The sequence below is a fragment of the Nymphalis io genome, chromosome 25 (genome assembly GCF_905147045.1).
Source record: "Nymphalis io chromosome 25, ilAglIoxx1.1, whole genome shotgun sequence".
Classification (NCBI taxonomy): Eukaryota; Metazoa; Arthropoda; class Insecta; order Lepidoptera; family Nymphalidae; genus Nymphalis; species Nymphalis io.
In genome coordinates this window covers 2,621,057-2,644,737 of record NC_065912.1, presented here as the reverse complement: position 1 = coordinate 2,644,737, position 23,681 = coordinate 2,621,057, and the positions used below count along the sequence as shown (strand labels likewise).

At 32.2% G+C, this 23,681-nt stretch overlaps 2 protein-coding genes across 3 annotated transcripts; one reads left to right on the top strand and one right to left on the bottom strand.

Annotated features, from left to right (window-relative positions):
* Window positions 1–259: 259 nt before the first annotated feature.
* Window positions 260–15,018, bottom strand: LOC126778187 (facilitated trehalose transporter Tret1-like). 2 transcript variants are annotated; one of them, XM_050501645.1, is made up of 7 exons: window positions 14,957–15,018; window positions 5,636–5,791; window positions 5,229–5,431; window positions 4,852–5,038; window positions 2,620–3,005; window positions 1,998–2,112; window positions 260–1,078 (listed from the first exon to the last, which is right to left on the bottom strand). In XM_050501645.1, exons 2-7 carry the CDS (start codon window positions 5,784–5,786, stop codon window positions 762–764), a joined length of 1,359 nt encoding a protein of 452 aa, XP_050357602.1. In that variant the 5' UTR covers window positions 5,787–5,791; window positions 14,957–15,018; the 3' UTR covers window positions 260–761. The 2 variants fall into 2 exon arrangements, with proteins under 2 accessions (XP_050357602.1, XP_050357601.1); XM_050501644.1 differs by lacking the exon at window positions 14,957–15,018 and adding an exon at window positions 11,793–11,847.
* Window positions 15,019–15,336: 318 nt separating this feature from the next.
* LOC126778207 (vacuolar protein sorting-associated protein 16B) lies at window positions 15,337–22,791 on the top strand. Its single transcript, XM_050501682.1, has 11 exons — window positions 15,337–15,481; window positions 15,935–16,076; window positions 16,675–16,859; window positions 17,833–17,969; window positions 18,187–18,214; window positions 19,242–19,392; window positions 19,881–20,017; window positions 20,286–20,375; window positions 20,660–20,815; window positions 21,323–21,448; window positions 22,016–22,791. Exons 1-11 carry the CDS (start codon window positions 15,413–15,415, stop codon window positions 22,034–22,036), a joined length of 1,242 nt encoding a protein of 413 aa, XP_050357639.1. The 5' UTR covers window positions 15,337–15,412; the 3' UTR covers window positions 22,037–22,791.
* The last annotated feature ends 890 nt before the right edge of the window (window positions 22,792–23,681 follow it).

Genomic DNA, 23,681 nt, shown 5'->3' with positions numbered 1-23,681 from the left:
ATTACATATCGAACATTATTTCAATACATTCCTATAATACCAAAATATATTAAATATTTAATGAAAAGGTATTATTTACCTTAAAAGTATATATAGAACATGATATATTAACAAATTAAGATAAATATATATAGATATATCTAAATTATATATATATATATATATATATATATATATATATATATATATATATATATATATATATATATATATATAAACAAGTGAAGAAACCTTTATACATTAGAAACGCATTAAAATTCGAAACGAATTCCAAAAAGCGGTCTTTACAATAATTATCTAGTCACGAGTGAAGTTTAAGACCTGCCAATAAAACTGTTAAATTAATAAAAACTTATCATTGTATTTCATCGAAGCTGACACTATTCGTACCACTGCGTCCCGTCGCCGATTGTGGGACCTCGCTGAATATGTGTGCGTGTAGTTCTTCTAGCCTTCGGAACTGTTATGTTATTTGAGCCTTTATACTGGCTCACTAACCCTTTCAATCGGAATACAACAATACTATGTATTGCTATTGGTAGAATATGTGATGAGTGGATGGTACCTAACCAGACCTGCGCAAAGCCCTACCAGCAAGTGAAAATGGTACGCATCCTTTCTTGAATATCCGTTTACTACCGGACTTTGTATTTAATTATTGCGAAGATTTCTTTTATTACTTTTTAGTCACTTTAGTTTTAAAAATAATAATAAAAAAACACTATTCTGAAGAAATCTGAAAAGCTTACTTTATTCATAACTCATTCCTTAACAGTACTACCCTGATCAGATCTACTACGGAACACGGGTTTTCCACCTATAGCATCTTGAATTTCACTAAACGTCTTACCTTTAGTTTCAGGTAAGAACAGAGCTATTAGGATTCCTACTAACACACACATAGCACTAAAGAACCAGTAAGTTGGTGCCGGACCAACGGCTAATGTCATTGCCGCAAAATACTTGGTTGTTATAAATATGAAAAATGTTGACGAGGTTAGGCTGATGGAAACACCCAAGGCCCGACTTGGACCTTCGAACAGTTCTGCTATTACCAGCCACAACAGTGAACCGATTCCTGTTAAAAATAAAAATATATTATATTTTAAATTGAAAAAGAAGTCACAATTTTCCATTAAAATGTAAGCTATTAGAATATATTTAAAAAGTTGGTGGAGTGCTGTCGCTATTCCAATTATAATATTAATATAATAATAATATCCTGAGGCATTTTTCACTCACGGCCATCTGATCCCAAATTAAGCTTGTACAGAGCTTGTGCTATGGAAACCAGACAACTGATATACTACATATACTAATTTTCTTTTGTAAATACATACTTATATAGATAATTACACCCAGACTCAGGACAAACAGACATGTTCATGCACACAAATATCTGTCCTGGGTGGGATTCGAACCCACAACCTTCGGCAACAAAGGCAAGCATCCACCAACCACGCCACGGTTGGCGTGGTTGGTGGATGCTCGTCAAAATTATAAGAAATCAATTGCCAAGTAACATCTAGCCACTTATCGTAATTAAAGATATATAAAATAATAATTCTTTATAAAGAATTATATTCTTTATAAATAATTTAAGATTACAAATCCAGTATACAATTTAAAAATCGCTAAACAAATTTTGATAAAATTTCATATGGTTTTCCGCTGGCTATAACGCTACGACATATATTACAGAATTTATACAAAGAAAATGATATAAAGTGAAACAGAAATTAAATCTTCTCTAATATTATAAATGTGAAAGAAAATTGTTTCTTTGTTACGCTTTCTCGTCTTAACTACTGACCCGATCATCATGTAAATTTCCATATACGTCGTCAGAGTATAATATAGAGTACCTCTCTCATGCGGGTAGAATCTTTTTTCTAATCAAATATTCATTAGGGATATTCATAGTTAAATATGAATTGACGATTAAAAACTCTTTCTTTTAATAACTAAGATAAAGTACAAACGAAATGAATACTCACCAGCGCTGTAGCAGAATATGACAAATATTAAAGATATAATCGGCAAATAGTTCATAAAGCCGATTATTTCATAGCCCTCTGCTCCACTTATTTTGAAAAAAGTCCCAAGTCCTAACTGAAAAATAAATTCAATATCACCAACAAAAATAATACTAAAAGACCTTATTTTATATAAATAATTATCTGTTTAAAAAACAAAACCGACGTCAAATAAAATTCATCCACTATTGTTTCACCCTTACCTTAACTTGGGTAGGAGGATGTTAGGATAGAAGTGGAATATCAATTAGGAGACGTAGTTAATCACAAAATTACTAACTTAAGGACCTATTGTCAAAACACCAAACAAACAATTCAAATTAGCTAAGGGATAAACAACATTTATAGATCACATCGATTTCTTACATTGACAGATAACAATTATGTGGCGCGTAAAAGAATATCAAAATCACCGCAGATAATTGCTAACAATATAAATACTTCACACATAAATTAAAAATAACTCAATTCAAACAGACAATGTGTGTGTCAATTTTGAGTTATATTTGCTCATATTTCCTACCTTCATTTGACAATTAATTTATTATGTTATAGCTGTTAAACTAACGATTAATTAACTTACCATTCCAACGAACATTCCAGAGAGAGACGTCATTAAAATACTCCTCCTACCAAATTTATTCATGATGAGAGTAGTGCAGAAACTTGCCAAAACTTGAATTACGCCGATAATAACGGACGCAATTTCAGATTTTACGCTTGTTTTCGTAGATTCTAAAATTGTTTGCAGATAAAATGACACAGCGTTAAATCCTACCAGTTGCGCTCCACCAGCAACCAAAAAACCAAGAGAAACTGATTTCAAGAACATGCGATTTTTTAATAACGCAATTTTATCAACTTTTTCTTCATTTTTCTTAGATATCTCATATTCTTCTATTTCTTGCTTAGCAAGTAATTCTGATCCTCTTAATTGATTTAGAACTTTAATTGCTTCTTCTGTGTGACCTGAACAATAAAATGACTGAGTTAATACGTAAAAGTGCCTGTAAATGTTTTACTTCTAGGCCAAAGCCTCTCCATTTAAGTATAACTTTAAAGTTTATTCCAACAGGCTTAATAAAAATGTATCGGAACTTCAATTACACGTAATGATTTAATCAAGATGTTCCAATTCACCGCTGATTATAACATGACTTTTAAACACAAAATTAATATATGAAAACTTAGTAACTCATTCCTGAAATTGTTGCTTAAGGGTACAAGGTCAATTCCTATCAGCGAGTAAGCACACAGATTTCCCAATAATTATTTCAATGAACGCAGGATTCCTTACGATATTTTCCTTAAACGAGCGAGTGTGGTAATCAAAGAATTTTTATTGTACATACCAGGGCTGATCACTTGATAAATCGAATACATAACATTTTTATGTCATATCCATATGTTTTGGCCTTTCTAAACATTAAATCGACAATCGCCATATGTATGACTTTGTTTAGGCCCCTGAACAGAGAGCTTTCACCATAATCATTAAATAATACAAAATCATATTATTATGATGTAAATACATGAAGCTCATATTGCGAAGTGAAACATTACATCATAATTACTCTTGTTACTCGACTGCATAGAGTCAGTATGTATACGGTTCTAGAACAGAATCCCAGAAAGCGTTCAAAATGTCTCAGCATTGCTAAATTAAAAACATTTGCAAAGGTTAGCTCCTTGGGAATGAAACGATGAGCTCCTGGCTATTTTTTTTACACTGATAATTATTTGTAAACGAAACATAATATAAAAAAACGGCCAGTTTCTTTCGCCGGGCTAGGAGTTTGTTTTCCGAACAGGTGTTAGTTTCTAATTTGACTATCAATTAATAAGTGTAATGCTCCCATGTTGAAAAAAGTATTTAGATTTTGATACTACATGTTTTGGACTTCGCATCGACTTCAGTTTGCCTTTAAAGTACATATTATACTTTTTAAACTCTATTGTTTTGATAAAACATTTATAAAAAATTATAACATTATAATTATTGCAATTTATCTGTTAATTTGATTCATATAAGAGTCTTAAGGAAAACATCGTATTCTTGCTTAAATATTATTTTATAAGAAATAGTTTTAAACATAGATATTGGTGAGTTTTAATATTTTACTCATAATCAGATATTTTTGAAGTCATATTGACTTAGATAATTATTTTCGTTCCAGTTTATACTATCTTTGAATGGTTAAAGCCATTCCTTCCTTTTAACTTACAATGTATGTAAGTTAAAAGTCATCATGATCAACTGTATAATTTCGGAAAAAAAAACATACCTGTAATACTTTAATATAATAAGTAGCTGCCCGTTCTTACTATGCACGGAAAGAGTCCAAATAAAATATTAATATCGTAATACATAATATAATTTACTGGTGGTAGAACTTTGTGCAAGCTCGTCTGGGTAGGTACCACCCACTCATCAGATATTCTTCCGCAAAACAGCAGTACTTGTTATTGTTGTGTTCCGGTTTGAAGGGTGAGTGAGCCAGTGTAATTACAGGCACAAGGGACATAAAATCTTAGTTCCCAAGGTTGGTGGCGCATTGGCTATGTAAAAAAAAAACTATTGGTTTACGCGGCGCACGCGAGTAAAGCTCCCCGTTGTCATGATTCCGACATCTTTAACAATTTACACAAAACCTTATTGAATTATACACCAAAACCTTTTTCACTCTGCCCATTGGTGAAAACTGTATGAAGCTCCGTTTGGTAGATTTTGAGTTTATCGCATTCAGACAGAGAGAGAGAGAGAGAGAGACAGATACACATTGTTTTCATATTAAGATGATGTAGTGATACTAACCTTTTGAATATAGATGGAAAGGTGTATCCGGCAAGAAGAATAAAGGCACCGTCGTGACCGCTATCACCGACGCCATCACTATGCTGAAGTTAGCGTAGGACAGGAAAGGTCCTACCGACAATGTTATCACGATCCCTAGTGACGAGAATACCTGAAGAAACGTTCCTAAAGCACCTCGGTGGTCTTTCTACAAAAAAATATATATTATTATTGATGTTTCATATTATTCAAAAATTGTTTAACGATCCTGAAAAAGGCGTAACTCAACTCTAAATAATTCTAGTACCAACTGTCTGACTTCAAATTGAGATTTTTTTTTGAGAAAATAAAATACCTAACTTTTATAGTAGGACAACAAAAAGCAAGCTTATACTCACAGATGCAATCTCGGATGCGTATACTGGGACAGTAATAAATACAAATGAATCTACGACGGCCATTACTGCTCTGCTGAATATGAATATCCACACTTTGTCAGCAAATATCAGAAGAAGTGCCATACAGAGCTTGGGCAGCGATGCCAGCAAAAGGCAATATTTTCTACCAATCAGATCTAGCAGCATTCCTCCGAAGACATTTGCTGAAAAAGGAGTTGTTTCATATGAATAATTATTACTTCCCTTTATTTAATTTACTAAAATATTTCTCATTTTTATCATGTTATATAAAAAGATGTAATGCCTTCCTGACTGATGAATGACTTAACCGTCAAATGACGGCTTGGAAATAAAAGCGGAAGAAAACAAAACAAAAAGCCTAGAAATGTAATAATTCTATTACTTACTAAACATGGCGCATAAGAAACCACCAGCAACAATCCACGAACCCTCTTCTTCCGTGATGGGCCGTGGCAATGGCGTCACTGTGTCATTTCTCAATTTCACAAGCACCGGTGAAGGCCAGGCGAGACTCATACCAGATGTCACAACGGCCATGTTCACTGGGAAAAAAAGTGTTGTAGTTATCCCCTCGATAAAATTTCGGCTGTGGCGGATCTAAAAGAGCACAGATAGCCATCTACGTAGTGAAAAGTATATTGTGCGTGTGAATACTGTTGCATTATATAGCAAATTATATCAACAATCAATTTGACTAGCTTGTTCGCCACGGCTCTTCCGAACGTTCTACGTGGCATGCTCGCGAGTGTGAATGCGGCTTTAGATATCTACTTGATTAGTACATACTTTTAATGCTAATGTATAAAGCAAGAAGATAATGTTTAACAAAGTACCTCACTGTAATGTTTAACTAATAATAATAATTGATCTCCATTTTACATAATCTTATTACTTTGGTCAATATTTATTGTTAAAAAAATGCACTTATCTATATAACGTCTATATATATATATATATATATATATATATCATTAAGGATTAAATTCATTACATTGTTTGAGATAACTGCCGGCTTATCTTCGTAAAGTAGGAACGATAAGTCTTTAGACATTGTAATTAAATAACACATAATATATTTACAATAATAGATTACTTAATACGTTATATCTTATTTATATTTTAATAATCACTAGCTGTATATAGTGAGCTGCTGTATTATATGAGAATAAGCTCGAAACTCACCACAAAAAACAGTCGCAATATAAGCATGTCGTATGTCACTATGGATCTTGTTGTAAATAAGGTCCTCCAGACCGATTTAGACCACGGCGGCCAATCTCAAGAACTTTATTATCACACTAAGCCTCACTTTATAATAATTGCTATTATGTAACAAAGACATTCGCATAGAATCTTACTAATATCCCTCTGGCTCAAATAATAATCTATTTAGGATATTCTGTAAAAAAATACCCGAAACTCACCCCCAGAAAAAGGTTGTAAAAGTCTAGTGATATATACATTGACCATAATAATTATAATATTTCATGAATACACGCAACAAAATAGTATCACCGTAAGACGGTTGTCAACATTTCACGGGTGGGTAATGAAGTAAGTTCTTACAGAAAAGCACGGCTGCTCCGAGCGGTTCTACGCGCGTTAACGGTTAAACTACTCAACTGACCTTACTGATTAATATAATAAATGCGAAAGTGAGTTTGTTTGTTAGTTTTTACGCTTTAACATCATAACTACTTAACCACTAATCATGATTTTTTGTCAAAGTCAAAGTCAAAAATCTTTATTCAATATAGAAGCTCACCCCCACTTACACTTGCTTGCTTATTGATGGTCAGGAATCTACCACCGGTTCGGAAATAAACATCTCAGACCTGAGAAGAACCGGCGAAAGAAACTCAGTGGGTTTTTTTTTATATCTCATTTCTTTACAAGAAGTGCAATACATATACAACACTAGCCAAATTATATATACCTTTTTTTAATTTGAGATCGCCTTCAGGTTGGAGGCGATCGTTTCATTCCCAGGGTGTGCAATCATTTAAAAAGTCATCGGATGTGTAATATCAGCACACAAGCGTTCCTTAACGATTTTTTTAAATTTCACAATTGAATATTTTTGAACGTTTTCTGGGATCCTGTTGTAAAAGCGTATACACTGTCCCATAAAAGACTTACTAACCCTGTGTAATCTGGTAATAATGGTTGTAAGTTTATACTTGTTCCTGGTGTTAACAGTATGTACGTCACAATTTTTAGGAAAGAAAATATACTTTATCATTACAGAAACAGACTAAAAGCACAGCCGTGGGCGGAAAGTTAGCCTTTCTAAATAAATGAGATATTTAACGCAATTAAATGTATAAATTAAAACAAACTCTTCAGTTTCATATATAAGTCATAATAGCCATTAAAATAATAAACAAAAAATCGCAACGGACACGTTACCATGAATCAGTTGTAAATTTATTGATTTATCAAATATTACATCAAAAATGTATAATAGTACATCATCTTATAAAAGTGTAATTGATTCGAGTCGACCTTAATATTTGTCCTTTGAAGCCTTCATAACCTTCGTTTCTACTTGCAACATGCGGCGTCTTGAACGAAGCAAACTATTCAATGATTTCTCTAGATATACGATTGTATAGTGTAAAGTTGATTCGCCTAAGAATTTAATAATTAAACGAACAGCTTTTAATCTAAATTCTAGTCAAAAAAAACTTATATAATTAATATCTATATATTTTAATTTAACAAAATAAATAATAATAACCATAATAATATACTGGGACATTATTCACACACGGCCATCTGATCCCAAAATAAGCAGAGCTTGCACTATGGAAACCAGGCAACTGATATACTACATATACTTATGTAGATAATTACACCCAGACTCAAAACAAACAGACATGTTCATGCACACAAATGTCTGTCCTGGGTGGGAATCGAACCAACAACCTTCGGCGTGAAAGGCAAGCATCCACCAACCACGCCAACCGGCCCGCCCTATTATTTAAGTTTTACAATATAAAAAGCAAGTATCGAACTAAACTAAACTAAAACTCGAATGTTAAAAAGCAAGAAATATTATATCCCTACAAATTATAAAACCAAAGTCCACCCGCCGCGTCTGTTTGTCAGTCTTAATGCTATACAAAAACTACCGAACAGATTTTTATACGGTTTTCACTAATGAATGGAGTGATTCATGTGGAAAGTTTAGGTGTGATTCATTATGGTTTTGATTAATTAGCTAAAGTATGACAATGATTGTGAAAGATGTCCGAAAAAAACAAGCCGAATGGGAGATTTTCTGGTGTTCACCGCGTAAACCAATAGCATTAATTAATATGTATTACGTATATATGTTACTTAGTACAACTTTATGATAGGCCGTCATTGCAACTTTGTGTAAACCCGTCCTGACTGCCAACCTTCGCTAGTCGGAGTGGCACTCGAAGAAGAAGAAGAAGTAAACCCGTCGGGGTAGGTTCTACCTACTTATCATATATTCTGCTGCGAAACAGTTTTACCTTGTATTCTCGTGTTGTGTTTTGTAGGGTGTGTGAGTCACTGTCTACAGACACGAGGGATATAATAGATAAAATATCTTAGTTCGATATTTATAGTATATAAGAATGTTTAATATTTCTTACAGCGCCAATGTGTGACCAGTAAAAGTAAACGGTGATCAGTTATCATCAAGTGACCCATTTGCCCTTATAAAAAAAATGTAGGCCCATATTTAACACGTGCGAAGCTGCCACGGGTAGTTAGTTATATACAGCGGCTAAACAAAAAAGATTATTAATTAGATATAAGGATAAAAAAAACCCAAATGTCATTATCATACATGAATAGTACCTAATGGTGATATTAAAAACGACTAATGGTCTGTTACAAATAGAGAAATGCCTTGACATTATTAGCAAAAAAATATTATCTGGCTTTACAAATTAACTCATCTGATAACATCTGCTCATTCGCTTTGTAAGTAACTTAAATAGTAGTAAGTTATATTGTAGCCTTTATGACTCTTTAAATATGAGTAGACTAGTATTCTTTGAAGAATACACTAGTTTAAAGTCAAATAAAACACCTCAACAAGTGGTTAAATAGTGACAAGGTCGTCCAATTTACTTTTGTAATTAATAATATCTTATGTTAATTGGTGGTCTGAATTTTTGTAAATTAAAAAAAAATTCAGCAAAATATTGGAACAGGAGCGAGGAACGATAACATTCTATTCGATGGCTCTCCTAATCTGATGCAATGCTAATACGAATATGATCAATGGACAGAGGTGCAAAATCAACAAACGGCCTTAGGTGGTTTTCAAGGTATCGAAATTAAATGTGTTTAATTTTAGGATTTTTTTTTTTCGGTTGGTAAAGTATAAATGTGAGCTCTGATATCTGAAAATTTAGGTTAAATCAAAAAAAAAAATGCTTTGTTAAAACTCATTTGTCCTTACAGAGATTAGTTCATATTTAAAACCATGTTCGATGTAACATAATGGAATACGTCAACTGTCATTGTCATTGTGTCCATATCCGTTGTTGGTTACCAGCTTTAGAAATTATTTTTACTCATGCGTGCGTGTTACAATAAGAGCCAAATTTTAGATCTAAACACTAAGTATAACAAAGATCTTCAGATATTTAAATAACAAAATGCTGCTGTTGTTTAGCTGACAGGTATTTGAGTGAATGAATAAAATACGAATAAGAAGTACTTAATAATTTGACCAAAAACCATAATTATCATAATTGTTATTGAAATATACTTTAACAAAAACTCTTAAAAGCAAAAATCTTTGGCTTGAGTGAAAAGTTTCATGTGTTATAGTAAAGTTTTTTCGAATTAACAAACTTGAAACTTAAAATCGGGCATGTACCCTAAGGAATATGTCAGTAGAAAGTAGTAAATTGTCTAAAGTTTCATCTTTATGTCTTTGAACAGTATGAGGTGTATGTTGGATACCTCTGTCATCGGTACATAAACGAAACCAAAGAGATATCGCCCCTACTTACAGCTATAACACGCTTTAAATTTTATATATACTTGCTTTTTTGATGTATTATCTAAATATTAAGTCTTTCTACTCGATTACACATCAACATGAATGATAAAATAACAATGAAAAAAAAAACACGACGAAGTATTGAAAACTAGGAGATATCAAATTTTTCATGTACACTATCTCATTTAAGCGTCGCGTTTAGAAATGACTTACTTATATAATTTGCCTGCATGCACATATTTTTTGTTGTGATAATACACACGTGAATTTGTATGGTGGATTTTAGATTTTTTATTTAAAGTTGGGTCAAATTAATAAGAAGCATTATTTACGTTTTAAAACAAAATCTGACACGATTCCCAATGTAATCATATCTTATCGCATAATATTTTCCCCTACATTTTAGGATATAATTAAAGAATCATTCGCAACTAAATTTGATACTTGTATGATATATAATATGTGAGAAGTATGACGAAATGAGTATGCTAGCTGCTTACAAAATAAATCTAAATTTAAAAAACAAGTTTTAATATAATTTTTTTTTTTTACGTGCGGGCCAAGGCTCCGAAGAAGCACTACCAACTTCCAAACTCTGGTTTGTTCAGGATTCAGGATTATGTGTCCAGTCTTATAAGCATGTTACTAGACCAACAAGGTGTTATTACTCGGTAAGTACCTGCACAGAATAGTCAGGCGGGTAACGCCCTCCTGCCACGAGTGTGGTGCGCCTATGGACACGGCATGCCACACTCTGATGGAGTGTGCTTGGGGGCCTCAGCGCCTTTCCCTGGCGACTTTAATCGGCAGAGACCTTTCGCTGCTGAGCGTGATAAATGCCATGCTTGGTAGCGAAAGGTGCTGGATGGAGATGGTATCTTTCTGCGAAAATGTCATGTCGCAGAAGGAGGCCGCGGAGCGGGAGCGCGAGGAGAGTGCCTCCGCTGACCCGCCTCGCCGAAGAAGACCGGGGAGAAGACGTCGGCGCTATGCGCATCTTCTCCTCCCGCCGTGAGTGTCGCCGGGGCCAAAGATTTGGAGGCCCGCAGAAGCGGGCCAACCGTCGGGACGGCACGGTAGTATGCGCAAGCGATCCCGTGCCGTCCCCCGACAAGACGGAGTGGGTACTGCTGGTTTTTTAGTGAGTATTCCGGCGCCTTCAGCGCCGGCGAGTCCCACATACCCCACCACCTCATGTGGGGGAAACGCATAAATGTGTTTTTCCAGCGAGAAAAAAAAAGCAAGGTGTTATTACAATATAATGTTTAAAATTAAATGTACACATGACCTACTATGCAATGATAGCTGCTTAGCTTGATGTAAACATACATTTAACCTTTAACCTTCCAAAAGAACAAAAATCTGCTTCATCAAAATAGGTATACATTTTATTTTAAATTTTCATACTTTACACTATATACAATTACAAAAAAAAACATTTATTGTGGACAAACAATGTTCCCTTGGTCATTAAAATAAATTAAAAAAAAACACGTAGTAGTCACAAAGACATAGTTTGCATTATTATAAAATAAACCAAAAAAAATTACCTATTAGAACCAGAGCATACTGCCTAATCAACGGTGGTGAAATATTAAGCTTCATTTTTGATTGTTTTAATACACACAATGTCACAGATTATAATATTTTATCTAATAAAAATAAATTCTAAATTCATTTGTTTTATTCATAATTTAAACTGCAATTATATTTATAAACTTTTAAATCACAAACACACATAGACAATTTATTCCTTTTTTAAATAAAACACTTTTTTTTAATCGACAAGACAACATTTAAACGTCGCGATCATCATCAGGCACAGTGTCATTCACACAGACCACTCAATACGAATGGCAAAGCCATGATTATCGCAAGGTGCTTTAACTTTCACTTAAGGTATGTTCACATTAAGGCAATATTTTTTATTAGACCGGCTTTTAGAACACAACAAGAATAAAAAGGTATTTTTAAAGTAGAAAACGGTACTATTTTATAGTATAAAATAAGACGCGCGGGTATGTGTACAAAATCAATACAAGTAAGAAGTTTTTTTTTTTTCAAAATTAGGTTTTGAAGTTAAAGCGTAATATAATAATAATAATATAATATTTTAATCTTGTCACTGTCACCGTACATTTGTATTGGAACAACACAGTGATGACAATAAGACATTATCTTGGCAGTTTTTTCTTGCGTTCTATCTCTGGTGATAATCAGTGATACATTAAAAAAAAAAAAAACTATTTGCTTTTTAATAAATCGAATTGATCACTAAATTCGTTAGATAACTGGACGCCAGAAATAACATATATGTTATACAATATTTTTTTATCTAAGTAGTAAATATTTCATTTTATCTAAGTATTATAGATAGCTAACATTTACGTATTCGTTTAGAAAAATTGAAAAAGTAACATCTATTTATTTGTCACAAATTTTTAATAATTATATAAAAATAAATAACCACATTCATTTTAAAAGTTTGTTGTACATTTTATAATTTGAAATTCGAACCGGTGGTTTTAGAAAAGTTGAAGGGGCATAAAATATTGGTTGGTGAATGTTTATATTACATTGGTTAAAAAATATCTAAGAATAAAATCTTTATTCTATCTGTACGAAGTCGGGACAGGCTGCTAGTATTTTATAATGTTACATGCAGATAGTTGTTCAATTAAAAAGATAATCGTAGAAGTAATCATTCCTTACAAATTTACTTATGTTAGTAGAGCCGGATATAAGATCTGGAGGCCCTGGGGGATAAAGGAAGTCCCCAACTATTTTCATTCGAGTGTTTCAATAATAATAATTTATTGCGACAAGAAATAAATCACGATGGATTCGCAGATTATCTTGATAGTAAGTAATAGGTACTCTTAAAAACTATTCAAATTAATATCATCTAAACACTGTAACAATATAGATTAATGAATAAAAAGTACAAAATAAAATAAAATAGTACGTACTGAAACTTTGTGCTTGAAACGTAATGTAACTTGATTCTTTAAGAACTCACTTTATTACTCACCCGTGAAAATTGATGCGTGTATTCTTGATATGTTATAATTATAATGATCAATGTCGGATTTCACTTTCTAACATTTCACGACTGTTTATTGCGGTGAGTTTCGAGTTCGTTTAAGAACAGATTCTGGAAATAAAATATCCTAACTGGATTATTATTTGAGCCAGAGGGATATTTGTAAGGATCTATGCAAATGTGTCTTTGTAATGTTAAATATAAACAATTATAATATATTGACGGATTGGCGAGTAGACTAAGCTCAGCGGCTTTTACGGTTAAAAAATAAGATTGTTTACCGACGTTGTTACCCACCCGCCTTGTATATTTAGTTATTTTCACAGTATGATGTCTTACGGCATTGTACTGTTTGGTAATGCTGCCGCAATCAATATGATATTTGTGTTGCAAAAGAGGGCTATTCGCGCAATCTATACCCTAGGAGCTTAAGAATCTCTAAAACAGAAATTTAAAGAAATTAAAATATTATCGGTTTCTTCCCAATACATATTACATAATGTTATTTATTTACGGAAACATATTAATGATTTTTTGAGAAAATGTGATACTCATAAAATTGGTACAAGGAACAAACATAAATGAATTACTCCCGTTACTCGACTGCATAGACTCTCTCTAACTAACTCTTTTGTAACTCTTTTGTGGGGCAATGTATACGTTTCTGCAACAGGATCCCAGAAACCGTTCAAAATGCCCCAATGTTAAATTTAAAAAAAAAATGTAATGTATAATAACCTTTAACACACAAGGTGTTTATACAATTAATGATTTGATGAGACGATTACCGCATGGTTATTTCTCTTTTTTTGTAAATGAAACATAATACAAGTAAAAAAAACCGCTGAGTTTCTTTCGCCGGTTCTTCTCAGGGCTGGGTGTTTCTTTTCCGAACCAAATGTTGACCAACACCAAAAAACCAAAAGTTGAATAAATCATTTTGATTTTTATAATGTGACGATTAATGTGATACCAATACAGTTCTACATAATGCTAGTAAATGCAGAACTACAACATCAACACGTGTTTGAAACCAAGTATTGCGAAGTTCTATAAGACTTTGGCGATAAGATCCATATTGACATACAACATGCTTATGGCCCAGAAATTTACTGAGCGTAATTCAATGCCGTGTGTATTTGATGTCGATAAATATAAGCTTATTACTAAATGCAAAGGCAAATTAATGCTAATCTAGAATATACTTGAATTTAATTCATCTCGTGCTTGACGGTGAAGGAAAACATCGTGAGGAAACCTGCATGTGTCTAATTTCATTGAAATTCTGTCACATGTGTATTCTACCAACCCACATTGGAGCAGCGTGGTAGAATAAGCTCCAAACCTCTCCTCAAAAGGGAGAAGAGGCCTTAGCCCAGCAGTGGGACATTAACAGGCTGTTACTGTTACTGTAGAATATACTATTAATTATAAAAATGTCCTCCAGACCGATTTCAGCCACGGCGGCCAATCTCATGAGAGATTAGCTTATTGCGCAGGACATATTATAGTGCACAAATGTGTGCGCAAACACAGGTACACCCTCTATTCCCTAACACTCATGATCCGATGGGACGACAATTCGACACTTATTTTACTCGTTTTATAAAAAATAATAATAACAATATTGTTATCCGTTTTCGAGTATTGGGAATGCATAAAGTTACATACCATAGCTTGCAATATAGTGCAAGCATAACGATGCACGGACGACACAAGGCGCAGCGACAGCAATTGCGTCACCGGCAATAGAACACTTTTGTTTTTCACAGTATCGAGTAAATTATGTAGGAACATATTTTTGAAAAACATTCTGATTGTAACATCGCGTTGCATTAGAAACCATTTGTATTAATTAGTTTACTTTTAAATAAATAATTTTATAAGTAAATTTCGGTTATTTTTGGGTCCTCCGGTTGTGTCCTTCTTAACTATAATAATAATATTTTTTTCTTTTTTTCCAGACCTGAGGGATTTTTAAAATCTGAGGTAAATTATTTCTGCAGTTGTCAACATTATTTGATATTGTCACAAATGTCAAATTGACGTCGATGTTAATCTGTTTGTTTACGTTTTTACTTTTAATAAGATTTTTTTAAATAGAAGATTTTTATTAAATTTGTGAATATGGCTGACGATGACTATTGGAATACAAGTGAAACTAAAACTAAAGCGTTTAGCTTTGACGATGATGTGGTACGTAGATTTCTGTATTTAAATCTGTAATAGAAACTCTCAAAATTCTGTAGGATGGCAGTCCGAGACAATGAGGCAACAGGCACTTGATGGTAAGGGCACCATCGCCCAAAGAAATTTACACTGTTAGATATATAAGTAGAGTATAAAGTAACAGCTAGTAAATATTTTAAAGGCCATGTGTGTTCTTGATTTCTGTGTAATGATGTGTGCTGTATGCACATTTCTTTGTTTAATTCACACTAATCTATATTATCCACAAATATGTTAACCTTTCGTGTAAACTTTGAGAAATGAAATGTTATGCCCCTCATGTTGTGTATGTTGTTGAGTTCCATTATAGTTTATATGCAATGTGGGTAAATCCTAATAATGCCTTGACTAATGTTAGAGTTAATTTATTTAATACAATACAGATAAATACTAAAAATAAGTATATAATATTACTTCCAGTTAACTCCTCAAGAAATCCTCGCAATTGGTCAAAAGTCTTACCCAGGACAATCACAGAATGTGTTCACTTCAACTGTCAGTAATGTTAAAACCACACTTCTACCTCTGACAAGTTTAATTTCACCCAAAGTTTTGGATTTAAGTAAGTATTAGATTAAAATTATAGTGATTTAGCCAATCATTAACATTGCCTTATATAGCTATTGAGAATAATTATTAAAGAAAGTTATATATTATAGTATATTTTTATATTTTATTATTTATCCTGGATGATAATCTACATATAGTTATAAAGATTTTCTTCCAGGATAAATAATTCTATTTAATTAACATACCGGTGTAATTAGATTGTAAAAAATACTCCCGAGTTTGATTTTGGTTGTTCTTAGTAGAAACTACATACCAAACTGGTGATGGTGATGGTGAACTTAAAGTGAAGCTTAATTTAATCTTGTTAAATGATGTTTTAAAAATGCTCCTTTGAGTTTTTTGATTCATTGACACATTTACTGATTAATATCATTGTTACTTGATGATTTTGTACTAAAATTTGTTTCATATAACTGTTTCTCAATATCTCGAATCTCGATACATTTTTATATATTATATATTAATATAAAACATAACTAAATATTTAATAAATTCTTACAAGTAATAGTTAAAGTATATTTGATTACTAATATACAAATATTATTACTTACCACAGATTAAAAGTTTAAATTCCCTAATTTTTTTTTCAGTTCTATTAGCACAATCTGGCAAAGATCCAAAAGACAAACCTGAACCAGAGCAAACAGTCGCAGTAACACTAAAGAGGTTAATTCTGGGTCGAAGTGTCTTATTGCATACACATCGTAGCCTAAAAAGTAAAACTGAACTACTGGATGGGGCAATAGCTATTGGTGATGGAAATGCTATTTTAACTGTGAGTACATTAAAATAATTATGACTAGTTTCCACAAACAGTAAGTCACCCCTGACCATAGACATTGGTGCTGTAAGAAATATTAACCATTCCACCATACACCAGGGACATAACATCTTAGTTCCCAAGGTTGGTGGCACATTGGTGATGTAAGCGATGGTTAACATTTCTTACAATGCCAATGTCTATGGGCGTTGGTGACCACTTACTATCAGGTGGCCCATATGCTCGTCCGCCTACCTATTCTATAAAAAAAATAAAAAAAATTTAGCAAAGCTGCTTGCTGTTTCAGCCACTTTAGTGTAACTAAGGAATAGTTACACAACAATAGTTGTGTACCAAAAAAAAATATTTTAAGATTATTCCACTAGTCCGATTTCAATATTATAATTTTTTTTAGGAATTATAAATTATTTTAATTACATTTCATTTTGTCTGACTTTGGTGTGTCTATTTGTTTGGGCTTAATAGTTTGTTGTGTGTGTGTTTTATTTCCAGACATAATTACAATCGAAATTTTAAGATTACAATTCATTGGTGATAATTTTTTTTTACTCAAGTATTTTTTTTTTTTTTGTAAAACTATTTAATTGTTGTGACAATTGTCACACAACACAAGAGACAATTATTGGGTTTATTAGTTAACAAAAACGTGAAATTAATCATGAAAATATGCTGAAACTAAAGGACAGATAAATTTGCCGAACAACAACTTTTGTACGAGACTGTACTACTTTGAAGCTTATATAACTTTTTAACGCATTAACTTAAAAACTTAAAATTTAGCATGCTAGTTAATTAAATATACACAAAAAAAAATTGTGAGCACAAAAAAGTAATTAGTTTTTTTATTTTTCTGAAATAAAGTAGTAATGAGTAATAATTATATACTAAAATATATACCTTCTCCGAAACACCCAGAATTTTCTAGTATTACAAGTTTCATGTTCCAGCTTTTTTTTATATTTGGTAGGTGGTACTTTTCCTGATTCAAACACTAAATAAGAAGCTTGTGTATGAGCTGTTATCATCGCGACCGTTAGCGTTGAATCATTATATTAGTTTCCTTCAAATTGAAGGCAAAATCACAGACCTCACCGATTTACTTGCGTAAGTTATTATAATTAATAAAAAATACCTTAAAAATACTTAAGTACTAATAGCTTATTTTAAACTTAATTTGTCTGTTATCACGAGATTCCTCTAAACAAATTCTATATAAATTATACAATAGTTATGTCGAAATATAGTGTATAACATACTTCGTTTTCATACATTTTTGTATGTTTATTACGAATTTTCAATAACGGTATGTTTTCATTTTCAGAATGCTCGGAAGGAGTCCAGAAGCAGCGGTAATGATTATAAATAATTTTATTTGTGTGCTCTGAAATGATTAAAACATACACACACAAACATCTTTACTCAAATCTTTTAGTCTTAGTTTAATTACAGGCACAAGGGACAAACCATCATAGTTCCCGAGGTTGGTGGCGCATTGGTGATGTAAGCGATGGTTAACATTTCTCACAAAGCCAATGTCTATGGGCGTTGGTGACCACTTACCATCAGGTGGCCCATATGCTCGTCCGCTTTCCTATTCTATATAAAAAAAAAAAAACCTTTTAAAGATATTTTGTGCGGTGTATGTAATACTGGATGGCTATTATTGCTTAGACTCGACCTATACCTTACCCAGTGGTTAAGATATAATGATTCTCGATTCCGATATATCCGATACGACCGGAAAGAGTTTAGGCGCAGGCCCAACAGCTTTACATGCTTCCCGGAACGCGGGAGTGCCTACTATGAATCTATACAATATGAAGTATAAAGGAAAAACGTTGCGATTTTCATGCAGAATATATTGATTTCATTAAGTATAATCGATATAATTTAATTCTACTCCTTATATAATTTAATTCCTCCGTGGTTTCCCACGGTGCGTGAGATTACGGACGCACGCGGACCAACCCGCATTGACGCACTGTGAGATAATCGTCTGTAGAATCGCATACAAGTCCGTAGCGGTGTGTCGAATCCACCGCGCGTCGATAACTACGAAAGTGCAGTGTGAGAGACGTAGCGACAACGATACGTTCCCATTCACTTTGCACTTTGGAATATATTAAACAAAATAATTCGAATCTGAAGATCGACACGCACCGAAGGAATGTCGTTGCGGTGCGTGGCTGTCCGCGGTCGTCGGCGGTGCGTGAATAATCACACAGAATCACGTATCGTGAGAAGCCACCTTTAGTATCCACATTATAAACGTGTGAAAGCTTTACCTTTAATTTAATGTTATTAATTAACGATTATATTGAGTAATATATTATAATGAGTCCTTGAATGAGTTTATTTGATTTTTTTAATTTTCAGGTCTATCAGTTCCAGCATATAGTGAAAACACAAGGGAACAGTGTCGAGGGGTTGTTGAGGAAACTAAATAATTTGTTATCAAATCATTTCAACCAACCCGGAGTGGACGCCCATCAAACTAAAATGGTCACAGATTATGTTAAATTATTGGGTAAGTTATAAGTCATAGATAACTTATAAGAATAGAGACTCAGCGTTATTATCAAAATATACTGTTTAATACGTTATAAAAATGCGTTCAAAATGATTGATTTGTTTTTTCTAAATATGATTTCTTGTCAATAAAAGAAATAAATGTCACAGATAATATTAAATTGTTAATTAAGTTATTTTATAATGTAGAAAAATAGTATAATACTTTTTAATACAAAAACCTTAAAAGTAAATTAAAGATTTATTTGTAAATATTATATATTGTAAATATAATAAAATATGACTAAACTCTAAGTCAAGAGATAATAAAAAAGTTATATTATTATCTATGTATATTTATATTATAAATATTCTAAACATTGTTGCTATACTTTATAATTAGTTTCAAATACGTAGACAAGGCGATAAAGAAACACGCGATACTTCCTATCCTTCCTGATACTTCCTTTACAGTCCATTATATATGTAATTAAATTGTTTTTATAGAATGGCAGAAATGCGCCAATAAAATGGAACTGAACAACAAATCAACATTACATTGCTTGTCCTATTGTTGTACGAATCATTGGAACGAGGGAGCGGGTAATATGATGTCACCGCTCACGCTTTGCCAACGACAACAGGTACTATATATATGGTTTATATATTTTACAACATCCCTCTATATTGTATCGTTCTTACTTTGTGGTAGGGATTTGTAAAACTCGCCGCGAGTTTTTTTTTTTAATTCAGACCTTTTGAACATTCTCTAACAATTCACTTTAATAGTTGTGTAATGTGTTATGTTCATGATTTTCGTTTTTAATTGATGTAGTATTAATACGCACTGTACATGCACATCGTGCTTATGTGTGTGTATGTATGTGTCATACTCTTGTGTAAATATTCCAGGTGACGCCATTGCAGTATGACTGGGTGGTTTTAAATGTTCACGCGAATTCCAACAAATGGGACATCGTCGAATCTCTATTTACGAAAAAGGTATTTTTTCACTTTTATTATAAAACTTTATTTTTCTTACTAGCAACATTTAAAACGATACAATATTATTTTGTTTCTTATATTATTTGCGAACATATCATGAAGCGAATAGGGAGAGTTTCTACGAAAGAATATTAATCGTTGTGATTTTATATTAATATCAAATATTTATTCTAATTATATAAGGTAAAAAGTTATAAATAATAACCAATAGGAAAATAATGATTTTTTTTTCAATTTAATTATTTTACGTGTTTAATTTTTTGACATGGCAACAATAACAGGACTGGCTCGGCCGTACAACAGTGTCGTCCCACATACCGATGGAGACGCTTCTATCGAGACTGAGCGAGTTGTCCGCCAGCAAGCAAATGTTGGCCACTTGCCTCAACAAGATACAGAGTTCAGAGGATCGACTCAGATTAGGGCAAAAATATAAGGTAAAGATTATTTTATTAATTAAATATCTACATTATTCTTGCATATAAAGTTTATTAAATAAATTGTAAATATCATAAATGGAATGATTATTAGTTTATATTGCTTTATTTTTCGAAAAAGTAATAAAAGAACTTCATCTTTTTATATTTTAATTAATACTATCAACGCGGTCAGGTAAAAAAAAAAACAAATCCACTAAAGTAACGCGGTGGATTAAGTTAACACTTCAAAAGTCGAAGAAGTATTCTTTCTATAGTGGAAAATTTAACACATCGCATCACCGAATTCAATTTAATTTGTTATTTATTTATTTTAATAGGAAGCCAACGTTGCATACAATATTAACAGTCTCATAGGTAACTTATATATTAAAAGAAAAATAAAAAATAAAAACATATTATATGCCACTTCAAGGCTAACTCAGCACGCATATTCTTATAGACGTTTTGTTGTGCCATTTCGATTTTAAATACTTAAAAATACAATAACAATATAGTACTTCCTAGGTACATTCCGTTGTAATCGAAACACTAGCAAAGCAGAAGGACAGGGCGACTCTGACTAATTACAAAATGACCTTGAATCCTCAATCAGAGGAGTACATCCTTGCTGATAACACGCTCAGAGATGCGGTGAGTATCAAATATTTAATGTGTTTTGATCCAATTTTGACCACTGTGGTCAGTCCAATGAGACTACTCGCTCTGGTCATCGATCAGGACCAACAGCTTCCAGGGGAATAAGACAACTTCCTAACTCCAGGTTTAACACTAGTTTAATTAATAATACTAATAATTGTATTGCTGTGTTCCTGTTTCGATTGTGAGTGAGCCAGTGTAACAAAGTATATAACATCATAAATCCCATGATTAATGGCGAGTGTCTGAAGAATAGCTTATAAATTATTCTTGTAATGTCTATGGTCAATAGTGACAACTTAAAATCAGATGGCAACACTTACCACGAATTTTACTAGCAAAGCGGCTTAATAAGCGAGTTCATAACTTATTGTGTAATTTTAGTATAAATAATAATTAACAAATTAAAACTGTTTTTCAGTTACCTTTTTTATGTATGTTTTATTAATAATATAATTAATTGTACATATATAATATGGATAAATTTATGTTATATAATTGCCTGGATTTTTGTAAATTAATGATAATTAAATAGCACATGTATGTTTTTATTATTTTCAGTCGATAAAATGGAAGAATTGAAAATGACCTCGGCTGCCTGGCATTGAAAGCTAATGTAACCTTATCATATTTATTGAAGCCTCCGCGAGTATCTACATCACATCGCTTTAAAGCTTAATAAAGTTTGTGTCATATATATTATAGTTTTAAGTGACGACGGAATCCAAAATTGGAAGGATAATCAAAATATGCGTACAGAAAATAATCCGTTGTTACCGAACAACCCGTATAATAAATTCTAATTGATTATATCAAATAATTCTTTATTCAAGATGGCTTGCAGTTTTAAATCGTCATGTTACAGTATTGAATTAAATGTAAAGCGTGGTATTTTTTTCTGAATGTAGATTCTACCGAGACCGGCAAGGAAATCAGTAGTTACTCCTTTTCACTTTAATTACAGTGTCAATCGAATACAACTGAATTTATTCATATCTGGTTTGTAAATGCCTCGGCCATGAATTTTGATTCGCGTGTGGTGAAAAATATAACTATACAGTCGCTCACGGCCTTCGCGGGCGTTCGCGTCGCGCGTGTAGCGCGGGCATTACGTACAATACTATTTATTATCTGTGAAATAATTAGAATTGTATGTTTATCTGTTCTCTTACTGTTATTATTCGAAAACTTTGTAAGGAAGTTGTTTAATTTCTAAGTCAACGCTTTGTATGACATTCGCTTAGTCTTATGTTTTTGTTATTTCTCTTCGATATTATTATGAGATTATATTCTATGTAAAAATGTATTTAAAAACACAAATATTACACATTATCTAATCTTTGTAAAAAAAGAGATCTTTTAAAATTATGAATAAAATTCAATTTTTTTATCAGCATTAAATTTCTTTATTTACCCTTTTCCATTTATTATATATTTTAGCCGATATATAAATTTTTTAAATAAATGTAATGTTTGTATTTGTTAACGCTCTAACCTCCTGAACTACAAACCTCTATTTTAAACTTTTATATAATAATAATAATAAAAATTTATTGCTTCAGATAGGTCGTACATTACAAAATAACTCTTAAGAAAAACATACATATTTTTTATGAGATACAAATTATTCATACTGGACACATTTTTTCTAATTTACCACTCTTTTTCATTGACGACCGTATCGCAATTGGTTGCAAGCTCAGCTATGTGCTGTGCTATGCCCAGCGCTGATTTTCAGCTTGCTCCTTCTATATTATGTTGATTTAGTTGAGAGCGCCGCACCGTTCCGTATCATATTAAAGTATAATGAAAATGATAAAACAAAAAATAAAAAAAAACAAAAACTGATATAAAAGCAAGTAAAAGAGAAACCGGTGACATAATTATATAGCACAAAAAGAAGTAAATAAGCAATTTCTCCAGATCAATAACTACATTTTAAAGCTGAACATTAATAGTGTTCTATTAATACAAAAACTTAATACACGCATGCACATCTTCGCATCATAACAACCATAACTCTACGTGTACGTCATGGCTAGGACAATTGAAACTATGATTAAATAAAAATAAAGAGAAGTCTAAGTTTTTAGGATTCTATTCTTTCATATTTTGCTTCATTCGCATTAATTTGTAAAGTTTTTGTTACGTAGCCACTTCTACTTGTAGACGAAGGTAATATTCTTTAAGGCATTTTTTTAAAATTACAATTGAAAAATGACATTCA